The sequence below is a fragment of the Grus americana genome, chromosome 6 (genome assembly GCF_028858705.1).
Source record: "Grus americana isolate bGruAme1 chromosome 6, bGruAme1.mat, whole genome shotgun sequence".
Lineage (NCBI taxonomy): Eukaryota > Metazoa > Chordata > Aves > Gruiformes > Gruidae > Grus > Grus americana.
The window spans coordinates 23,332,375-23,343,878 of NC_072857.1; the positions used below are offsets into that span (position 1 = coordinate 23,332,375).

Below are 11,504 nucleotides of genomic sequence, written 5' to 3' on the forward strand. Positions count from 1 at the left end.
AAACCTTTTGAAAACAAAAGTAGCTAGAAGTTTAGCTTTTTAACTGTTTTGAATTACTGGATCATTTTTACCTTCAGTATGGTAGTGAATTTTTCCAACCTGATTAAAATGATACCAGTAGGAACTTTTTCTTCAAAAGCACTTTGTAGATGAGAGAGAAGACATCTTATCAGAAAAGCGATAAGACTCCATAAATTTCAGCTTTATATTAAACATGGATGCTTTGAAATGCTCTTTCCATCTTCACATTTTATTTCCTTTAGGTGCGTGTTACGGTGTTTCCTGCAAAACCAGTAGCACTTTACACAGGAGTTCCATGGTGGATCATCGCGGTGGCTATTTTTGCTGGAATACTGATGCTTGCTCTGTTGGTATTCTTACTATGGAAGGTGAGTTTTTATTCATACATTTCCTGGTCTAGAACTGACAAGACAGCAAACTAATTAAGCAAATGATTAAGTATTTTGGTTTGTATTTGGGACTTAAAATAGAGCAAACCCATACATTACCTTTTTCAGTTTCTCAGTTTTGCAACATTGGGAATGAAAATGGTTACACGGGAAGACTTGTTTTGAAATTTTTCTGTTTCTACATCCTCAAAAGGAAGTATTTTGAGCTCTGGGCAAAACTTCAGACAAATGTTCAGAGACCGTAGTTACTTTGTGGATGGATGCAGTCAGGTGTAAAACTTCATGTGAACTATTTATAAATTTTTAGAAGAGCTTTGTTCTCCTCACATTAGACATACCATTAAACTGATAGCAGATGAAGAGAACCAAAAGGTACAGAAATAATACATAGCCAGGTGTGTTGGTGAATTTCTGTAGTATGGGCTTTTTATCTTACACACACTTAATCCTTTAGGGTTTCTATAACAAAAAGTTAACAATTTGAAGAGGAAAAAAAAAAAGCAGCACCTATTTTTCTCACTACCTGTTTTTACAATGAATTGTGGTTCCAAGTATAACAGGGCAGTCCTTTTATTCTTAGTTTTTACAGGCATAGTCAGTTAGTGTTTGCTGTTGTAGGATAGCAGAAGGTTATTAGGAAAGAAGAGGTGAAGAGGAATATCCTCTGTCATGTACCTTCTTCTGGAGAAACTGCAGAAATTGCCTTTGCTGAGGAGCTACTATTTGCTGCAGGTTACTTCTCACAGGATAGTTCCAACTTCCTTATTTTCTAATAAATGCCCAGCCCCTGCTGCAAATCTTCCTGATGAATTAATACTTTGGGTGGGCCGTTACGTTTTAACTACTAGCATTTTACCGCACATGAAAACATACACATTTACACACATGGACACACAGCATGAAATGCTCCTTTTGATGACAAATGCTGTGCCATGATAGGAAGGACAAACGTGGTACTTCAGGGACAGTTACATGATCTGTTTAAGACAAATGCTTGTGTTGTACAGGTCAAAGCAGTACTCATTTTTGTTCTACTCTGTTTTTGTCTGTCCTGTGCACTAGTCCACAAACAGGTTTCTGTATAGACTTCCTTCTGCTCTTCACAGCCAGCTTTAATTGCTATGAACATACTTTATAGTAGCTTTTCTTAAAAAAAAAAAAAAGAAGAGGATGCATTGCAAATTTATCACCATGCCTCTAAAATAATATTCTTTACCTCATGTTATTCTATTATTTTACAGATTGAGTTAGTCCAAGAAGTTCTCAGATGTAGAAACAGCTGAGTCCTCATTTTTTTTTTTTTAGGCCAGTGAAGGGATAATGGAAAGATAGTTCAGAGTTAATTTAAGTTAGTTTTAATAAGTTTGACTTCTTCCAGTCCACAGAAATTTACTAAATACCTTGCTTCCTTGTAGTGTGGTTTCTTCAAGAGAAATAAGAAAGATCATTACGATGCCACATATCACAAGGCTGAGATCCATGCTCAGCCATCTGATAAAGAGAGGCTTACTTCTGATGCATAGTATTGATCTACTTCCGTAATTGGTAATTGATGATATTTTTTAATTTTTAGCTGTGGCACATGCTGTGGTTGCGGTGGCTAACTATGAAGCTTTTACTGCATATGTTCTATTAACTTTTGGATTTCAAACTATTGTACTTGCTTGCTCATTCTGTCAATAGATTTTCAACTTTTGGCACATGGGAACAAACGTGGGTGTGTACCTTGGTCTAAAAAGCTTTTTGTTTATTTCTTTAGAAAACACCTTGATCTGTTGCAATGGGTTTTAGTCTTTATTTATGTTTTAACAATACAACAAAACTTTCAGTTTCTAAGCTTGAGAGATGGTGATCAACACTGCAGAGTTAAGATTTAAAGCTAAGATCATGTGTTTGTTGACAATAGATAAACTTGCTTTACTAACCTTTAGTGCATGCTAAAAGATACATGTTGCTTATAATGAAAGGGGTTGTCATAATGAGAATTTAATTCTTGTGGAAACGTGTTTTCCTTCAATTCTAAGGTACACTTTTCTAGGAACACACTTTCCTCTGCTGAAGCTACTAGATGCATGATGATTTATGTTTCTAGCAACCTTTATTCAACTTAAGATATTACATGCATGTACATTATATTAATAAGTGATGCTTGGGATTGGGGGGGAGTTATTAATTAAAATATGTCAAAACAATATTTAATGAAATCCTGACTAAGAGATGGCTGAAGATTTGGTCTATGCCTGGACATAATTTTTAAAAAATTCAGTTCAATTCTAGTATTTTTTTTAAAATCCAAACAAAACAAAAACCCCATTCTCCCAAATACTATGAACAAAGCCCTGCCACTTTAATCTTTTTTTTTTTCCCTAGCAGTACCTAATGCCAGGTGGATGGCACAATATATCTTAACCTTAATCTTGACATCAGTGACCCATAAGCTTGTGAAGTTGAGTGTCTACCCATCATCATCTTTGTAACATTGTGGCCATAACTGCATTTCATTTTGAAAACTAATTTCAGTCCATTCCTCAATAGTTAAAATCAGTTTTTACAGTGGCTTTGAAACAAATTGCAGGGCGCAAATAAGCTGTACTAGATTTCATCTAGAGAGACTTGTGTCGTGGCACATTACAAAATTTTTAAGTTTTGTCTCTTTTATGCTATGGCAAACTAAAGATGACTCATGTTCTAATACTGTATACATGTAGTTAGTTCAGGTGACTATAGTTGAGATGGTGCTTTGAAATACAAGGCCTTAGTATAACTTTTCTTGAAGGCCCTAGAAATCTTTCTGTACATTTTTAAAGGTAAATCCTGTCACCATACAGGAAGATACTGAAGTATGTTTCTACCTTTGATTCAGGAGAAGCAAGCTTTCCTGAACTATATCTACTTCTTTGTGTAGCATTAAATTCTCTCATGATATGAATGAATAGCTTTATAAAGAAGACTTACAAGACTAGCGAAACAAATTTAGAAAGTTAGTGCAGGCACTATTTTTAAGGTATTAGATGACTGGATTGTCAGACTATGCCATTTGTCTTCAACTGCTGCTGGAACAACTACTGCAGACCTGCTAGCTCACATTTTTACAGCTACGTATGTTACATTTTTGGCCTACATATTTTTGTTTTCAATTTTCTTACCTGTATGTCTGTGCAAAGGAAGAACTTACTGCCTCTGTAATTGTAGTACCTTGGCAGCGACTTAATCCTAATTTATTATTTTTCTTTTCCACCCCAGTGTGGGTTCTTCCAGCGTTCTAGGTACGAAGACAGTGTCCCCCGATATCATGCTGTAAGAATTCGAAAAGAAGAGCGACAGATCAAAGATGGGAAATGCGAAGACCTTGAGACAAAACAGTGGTTCACAAAATGGAATGAAAATGAAAGTTATTCTTAGGGAAAAATTCTTTTAATCCACAAAGTTCAGACAGAGGTGAATCTTTTCATGAATGGAATGGAGTTAGACCTATGAACACTATGGACAGTCACCATTTGATTGTAGATATTACTGCTTATATCGAGGCTTTTGTTTGCACAGTTAAAATTGCTTCAACAGACTTTATTTGCATTATTTAATTGCCAGACTGCCTCTTTTCCCCTTCAAATCTAACTCGCGCTTTAGAAGATACTGTGCTGATTTGGGGTCTTTTCTGCAAAATATGCAAAACCACTACAGAGGCCTTTTCCTGTGATCCTAACCTTTCTTCCTAGGTATGCAAGGAATGCATGGTTAAGTTCAAGACAGGTTCTCCACCCTTCCCTCAATGCATAGTCCATTATAAACACACAGTGTCCTTAACACACTTCATTCAAGTATAATCTAAAGACCTGCAAATCTACTTTAGTCATAAACTTTGCCTGCTGCAGTAGTTAGGGCTTAACAAAAAGCATTACCTTAAATTACATGTGCAATAGGGTTTGGTTTTTTTTAAAGATCAGATTGTGTGATTCTTGCTCACAACAAATATACACAGGTTTTTTTTAAGAGAGAGGCTTGAATATTAGATGTACTTTTTGTATATATATCTTTTAGTCATTTTTGTATTTATTTTTGTTATAAATTGTTGTCTTTGACTAACTGTTAGGCCAAAGACTTAACTGAACCTTCAAATCCACTGTGTTTTTGAACTTCAGATTATGAGACCTGAGGCTTTCACTTCATTTTAATAAATCACTGAAGGTGCCAATGCTTTCTGAAAATGTAAATACTTATTCCAGTGATATGTATGGGGGCTTTTTTTTCCTGATACTTGTAACCTCATGTAATAGGAATTATCAGGTCTTGTAACATTATTTGTATATTGCTTCAGACTATTTAATGATTCGGACACCAAGCAGAAGTAGGGTTTTTAGATCCAGTTTTACGCTTACTGCAAGTAGTGAGAGTTTCTCTGGAAACAGCTTTCCAGCTTCATAAGGACTTCCTGTTTGGCAAAAGGCATTGACTACTGCAACTGTTATATAGCACTTGAAGGAGGCTATAAATGCCTAACTTACCTTAGCTACGAAGGATCTCCACTGATCCATGGTGAGACTACTGAATTGTCTTGAATACCTGAATGTTGATAAAAGAAGAATTACAATGTTATATGCTTATCAGTAATCTAGTTATTTTAACATAGCTGATAAAAACTATTTAAAGAGTTGACTTTTTTACCCATGTTCTAAAGTGTTGGTACTACTTAAGAATGAAGATTTAGTTCACAATTGTTTATTCCATGTGAAACAAAATTCTGCTCGAAAAGTATGCATGTTAATTGCTGGTAATTTGAACTATGCAAAAAACCTCTTGGTACTTTTTTCCCCTCATAGGGTAAAAACCTGCTAGGAGGGCATTTGTCAAGTGTCTTACTTCTACTAACTTTGAACATACCTTCTTGGAAGGTGTGGTCACCTAAAAAGTTATCGTCATCAAAAGTGCATCAATTTAGTAGACTACTCTTCCTCCCACTAAATAATCTCAGTATGTTGTGACCCTGTGAACTGAAAGTTCTTGAAAAATAAGTCATGTCACTGGTATACTTTTATCTCAAATGTTTTTTATACCAGCTAGCAATGCTACATCATTCCATGATTAGAAATTACCTGTGGATATTTGTATAGAAGTGTGAAATAAATTTTTTTTTAATTAAATGTTGTTTTGGTAATAGTGATTTCTTATCATAATTAACTGAGGTAGCCATAGCTAAATTCACTAGAAGAGTAAGCTGAAAGTTGCAAACTTTGAACAAATTGTCTCATTTTTCAATATTGCCATAACTCTCACTGCCCTCCCCTGTGCAAAGGGGCAGATAAGGCAGCTGCAGGAGATAACACACAATCTCACACTCACAGGCTCTCTGCTGCTTGCTGCAGTTTCCAGCATTGGAAGAGTCAGGCAGGGAGTCTGACAGAGCAGGCTCTGGCAAAGTACCAAGTGTTGGCCCCCCCATGGGCAGAGCTACCCTGTCCCTCCACACTTCACTCATGCTGCTCTGGGTGCCTTCAATGAACGCACTCTTCTAAAGCTCCTCTGCCAGGCAGGTGTCTCTGTAACTAGGGGAGATGGATACACCCCCCAAAATTAGTCAAGGACTTCACATACCTATCTGTATTTTACATGACTGCGGGGTACAGCGTCAACTCCACGCAAAAACAACAGCAGAAAAGCCAAAAAGATGTAGGGAAAAAAACCCACAACAGAAAAAACCTACGGTTTATCTCCATTTTTAAGATGTTAATCCCCACAGGATGCTTTTCTCTCCTTTGCTGGAAGGAAAGACCTTTTGATGCAACTAAGCCTGAAGATGAGAGTTAGCTGGATACATGTTGCAGCCAAGAAACTTCTAGGACTAGAACCGGAGAATGCTGCTAGATCTGTCAGAGCACATCAGAGATGTGGACTCAACCTGCTTTTATCAAACAATTACTCTCATTTACATAACTATACCCACAAACATTTGTCTACCACAAGACAAAATAGGGACCAGGATAACAGTTAAGTAGTTGATCATAGGAAGTACATATAGTACAAATATATTAGGTTTTATATATGCTCATATATACTATACACATATAGTACTAGATGTAGTATACACTATATACACAGTACAGTACTATATGTAACTGTATGTGTATAGTATACATGTATATATAAAACCTAATGTATTTGCTAAATATATATACACTACACACAAATACACACTATATTATATACACACACACACACACTCTACAGCCTAAGGTACATAAATAGAATGCTAGTAAACTGCAATGCCCTCACATATGTTTAACTGTCACAGTGCAGAAGACATATCTTATAAGAAACACTTTCAATATAAGGGACGATTGCAGCATAGTTTCAATAACCACCTATACAGAAAGAAGTTCTATGTGGAAGAAGAGACAGAATAGGGTGCTTGGATGCAAGTGTCACGAATGGGCACATAAGGTGAAGGAAAGTGTTTGAAAGCAACACTAAAATTCCAATCCCTGTTCAGAGCACCCATGTTACAATGTTAACTGTCACTGCAGCAGGGTGTCTCAACTAAAAGACCACACAGAAGCAGAAAGCTGCTGATGTACAAACTGAAATAACTTCTCCCAGTGCAGAGTAGGTGAGAGTGTCAGCAGCTCGTTTGCAAAACCCAGGAGAACAAACTGATGAAGCCACCAGGCAATTGCAGCCAGTGCTCTGAGCCAAACAAGGCACATGGACGTGCTTTGGCTGGCTTGCTAGACCACACGCCCATGTGTGACAACAAGAATGTGAGCCCTCTGTTTCCCTGTGGTGGTTGTGTAAGCAATAGCTTCACTTTTTGTCCCAGTCCTCAGACATCCTTAAATGTCCATTTTCTTTCCCAGACCCTGGATTCATAATTAATACTACACACCTTTTAGAACCTCATAAGCCTCGCTGGAGGCCTAACCATGATTCCCATGAGAAAAACACAACTCCTTACCCTGAGAGACTGCCACAGAAAATGGCCTTAATCCCCAGCCAGGGTGTGATACTGCCACTGTACAGAGGTGGAGACCTGCAGTTTGTGTTTTCCATACTCAAAGACAGACCCCTTTCCTCCTCCATCTTCTAGCTCTGCAAAATGATTGTTTGCAAGCAGCACCTTTTCAGGGCCATACCTGCCTCAAAGATCCTAGAAGACGGGCAGAGAACTAAGTTTTTAACAGAGGCATCCTTGCTGCTGCTTACCTAACTAGCACCAAACAACATATACCCCCCCAACCATTGATATACAGTGCTAAGTATTTATTTCCTCATATCTCAATCTCAGTGTCTTCAGGGGATAGGGGAGGAAGGGACAGGAAAGTCAAATACTTTTGCCAGGAGCACATGAAATAATGCAACTGAACTGCTAAGTTGATTAAAATAAGAGTTTGCAGGATATTGCTTGGTTTCTTGAAGTGGTGGGGGCCAACAGTTCATATTTCAGAGCTGAGAAGCGGAGCATTGCCCCCCAGCTTATGAGACAGCCTGTGATTGATTCTGGCTTAGCAAGGAACAACAACATAAAAATAGCCATCCTAGACTCGACCACAGATCCACCTGAATCAACATCTCACCTCTGACAATGGCCAGTAGCTAAGCAGCATGACAGTGATGTTTTGCTGTTCCTGTTCCCGTTCCCACAAAAAGTTTGTGGTCAATTCCAGTAGGTATGTAGTATATTTTTTCCTGTGGAAGAAAAAGCCATCCATGATAATCAATTATAAAATGTCTCCAACTGGTTTTTGATCTTGTGTCACAAAGTTGTACATGGCAAAAATTCACAAACTCCAAAGTTTAATTATACACTGCATAAAAATAAATAAGCTCATCTCTATGTTCTTCTTGAACCTACTACAATTTTATAACTCATATGGACACCCCTCCATATTTTTTGATCAACTTTCTTGCTATTTCTTTTTCATTTCTATTCCTGCAAAACAGAGACCAAAGCCACATCAAACCAATGTAACCCTAAGAAGATTTTCTAGCTTAGCAAAAAGCAGATGAACTTACTGACAAAAACCTAAGAACAATGACAAGCCTTTGTGCAGAGAAAGTACATAAGCTGAAGAGACACAGGAATAGATGGAGCAGATGACCATGCAGGCACCTAAGCAAAGCATACAAGCCACTGGAAGAAAGGAAAGAGATATTCTACAGATATCCATACCTGGCAACTTAAGGTTTTTTTCTTAATCTATGATGCACCTATTCAAGAACAGTGACTTCCAGTAAAGGGTTATTTGTTCTATCACGTTAACAAATGAAGAACTCTTTCTATGGAACACCCTGCAAGAATGCTATGCTTCCAATTATCTTATTACCTTAAATACCATGTTAAATTTTAAATTGAAAACAAAAATTAAAATGTAATTGCTTAAGTTAAAACTAAATGCTCTGTTTTCAATTATCTTGAAGATTGATTTGTTCTGTCCCCTTTCAATTATGCATCCAGATGTATTATAATTTCAGGAACACCAATAAGCAGGAATATGAGTAGAAAAATGCCAAATGCCAAAAAAAATTAATGTATTTCTCCTTTTTGGTTTGCATACGAATTTACAGAAATTGGCACATCAGAACTCCAGGAGATCAGAGTAAGCCCACAGAAGATCATAAGTGAGAGAAACAGATTTTAAACACTGACTGGGGGGGGAATTCAAAATATTTTTCAATATTTTAACAGATCTTGTTTACATCAATCAGTATCTGATCAGTAGTTTAAACAAGACCAAGAAAACACTTTTAGGTAAACAGAGAGGGTTTGTTCTGCTCTGAACACAGCTTTTAAAGAATTATCCACAATTCTTTAACCATAGTTACTTCTGTGACTGCATCCTGCATGATTTTTCCCTGAGATAAGTGCTCACTGTTTACATTATTGAGAACATATTCTAGCTTACAAAGTGCAATGATTTATTTAGCCTCTGACTGCCTTTGCCACATTTTCTGGCTGGGGACTGCTGTCCAAAGATAACTTCAGGCAGTAGGCCAGTTTTTAAGGCATGCCTGCAAGTTGAAACATCAGGCATCAAGACAGTAACATACAGGCATAAAAGATGAAGCCAATCCAGAGTCATCATAAGAAATTGCAACAATTTACAAATACCCAACCTACTGCTTGTAGGCACTGCTTTAATCTAGTGCTGGCTCACAACCAAGAGGCCATTATAAAATGGTTTTAGACACAGCAATTCATAAAAAGGAGTCCCAAACTACTACAAACTGCAGTAGCACAGCTAAGCTACTATTTGCTGCTTCTGAGGGTGGCCTACAAGCAGCAATAAAGCAAAACCTGTCAGTAACTTGCAGAGACAGACGAGTTGTTAGTTCACTCCATTAGCCACCACTCCTTGGCCAGAGCAGAACAAGCCATTCATTTTTGGGCACAAGATGGAGGTACAGTCTGATTATAAACCAGATGAAGCAGTCTAATCCTGAACTACTGCTTCATTCTTACATATTATTGGTGTGAGTTACTGCTCAGAAAATCGCCTTGATGCAGACTGAATACATGTTTTCTGTATTTCAATGCAACATTAAAAAAAAAAAGTTCCCTTAATTCGTTATGGTATCTTCATCTCTCTAATGGGAGGCTCCAAGCAATCCAACAAAGCACTGAACACATTAATGTGATAGAAATTGCAAAACAATTCCTACCCTGGCAGAGGCCATTGGATATCCATCCCTGCGGTCAGGTTATGCACAAGGCAGGAGTACAAGGCATGTTTAAAAGATACCAAGAAATATTTAAGAGTTGATTTTGTAAGATAAATTTATGGGACAATTACAAGTATCCACACTAAAAGAATCAAATGATATAGGGCCAGATCCTCTATTGTACTGTATCGCACACAATTTTGAATTTCAGGATTCAATATCTGCACTGCAGTAAGTTTATCAGAAATGCTTACAATGACTCTTAACTGCCTTTTTTTTTTTTTTTTTTGTTAATGTTCTGGATATTTCTACCCGAGTAGGACAAGAAACTACTAACCACCTCTGTTCAGTAGCTCACACGCTGCACTAGTATCCTAACAGTCGGTAAAGTGATTTAGTGTGACATGCGGCCCAAGTACTTTCTAACCAATAAAGACACGTATTGTGTTAAATGTTGATCGATCAGGAGTATATCTGTAAAGACAGAAGCCCTATTTTTCCTCTGTATTTTTTTCTTTTTTTCCTGATAGCTGAAACAGGTTATCCCTCCCCTCGTTTTTCTCATTTGCACGCTGTAACACAGTGCAGGGAGCAAAGGGCTGGAAGAGGCCGTAGTGCCCCTTCCCGCACCATCACGCAGCTAAACAGACTCAAGGCACGCTAGTAAAACGACACACGGCTGTTTAAAACCCTCAGGCGAGGCTCCGCCCTCACGCCGGCCGGCAGCGGTACGAATGAAGCCGGTGCTTTTCTGGGTTTCTGTGGGTAACCGACGCCGGGAGCCTAGTCCCCGCTGCGATCGAGGCGCCCCCGCCACCCACAAGTCTCCGCCCCCCGGGCCCGGACCGCGGCGAGGGGAAGCGGCAGCACCGCCGAGCGCGGCGCCGCCCGCCCTCCCCGAGCGCGCTGTTTACCGAAGGGGCCAACGTCTGAGATAACCCTTCCGCGACAGAGTGCCGGCACTTGATGCCTGGGCACCTTTCGGCCTCGCTAAGGGAGCGCTCACGCCACCCACCGCAGGGCCCCCACGGTCCCGGCCACCGCCGCCCGCCCCTCCGCCAGGGGGCCGCTGGCTCCGGTCCCCTCACAGCTTCCCGCCTCGGGGGCTGGTGAGCACCCCGCAGCCCTTCGCCGGGAAGGCGGCGACGCCCGCCCCCGCGAGTAACACCACCGTACCTGTCCGAGGCCGCGCTCCTTCGGGAAGTCAGCGCCGCCTTCTCCCGGCGGACAGCCAAGGCACCGGGGCAGCGGAGCAGCAGCCTCAGGAACTACGACCCTGCCCGCGGGGGCCGGGCCGCTCCGGGGGCCCCACCACCCGCTCGGAGCCGCCTTCTCGGAGCCGCCTTCTCCTCCGCCCCGTCGCCGCTGCGTGGGGCTGGGCCAGGAGGAGACACCCACCCCTTCGGGCACCTCCTCCCAGCCGTGCGGCGGAGGAGGCCGCGG

At 39.9% G+C, this 11,504-nt stretch overlaps 1 protein-coding gene and 1 long non-coding RNA gene across 18 annotated transcripts in view; one reads left to right on the plus strand and one right to left on the minus strand.

Moving 5' to 3' along the window:
* ITGA6 (integrin subunit alpha 6) overlaps positions 1-8,906 on the plus strand; it is a 51,891-nt gene extending 42,985 nt beyond the window's left edge. For 4 of the 5 annotated variants that reach the window (XM_054829292.1, XM_054829289.1, XM_054829291.1 and 1 more), the window contains 2 exons: positions 264-389; positions 3,654-8,906. In XM_054829292.1, the coding sequence (XP_054685267.1) occupies positions 264-389; positions 3,654-3,812 (285 nt within the window). In that variant the 3' untranslated portion in view covers positions 3,813-8,906. Of the gene's footprint in view, positions 1-263; positions 390-1,825; positions 1,956-3,653 lie in introns of those variants that run through there. The other variant, XM_054829290.1, reaches the window with a different exon arrangement.
* The window catches only part of LOC129207826 (uncharacterized), a 33,917-nt gene extending 22,542 nt beyond the window's left edge, over positions 1-11,375 (minus strand). For 8 of the 13 annotated variants that reach the window (XR_008577562.1, XR_008577564.1, XR_008577558.1 and 5 more), the window contains exons 1-5: positions 11,238-11,375; positions 7,976-8,087; positions 4,913-4,970; positions 3,557-3,705; positions 72-282 (exon numbers count right to left, since the gene is read on the minus strand). This is a non-coding gene — a long non-coding RNA (uncharacterized LOC129207826). Of the gene's footprint in view, positions 1-71; positions 3,706-4,912; positions 4,971-7,975; positions 8,088-10,061; positions 10,090-11,237 lie in introns of all 13 variants that reach the window. The other 5 variants (XR_008577555.1, XR_008577566.1, XR_008577557.1 and 2 more) reach the window with 5 other exon arrangements.
* Positions 11,376-11,504: the final 129 nt, after the last annotated feature.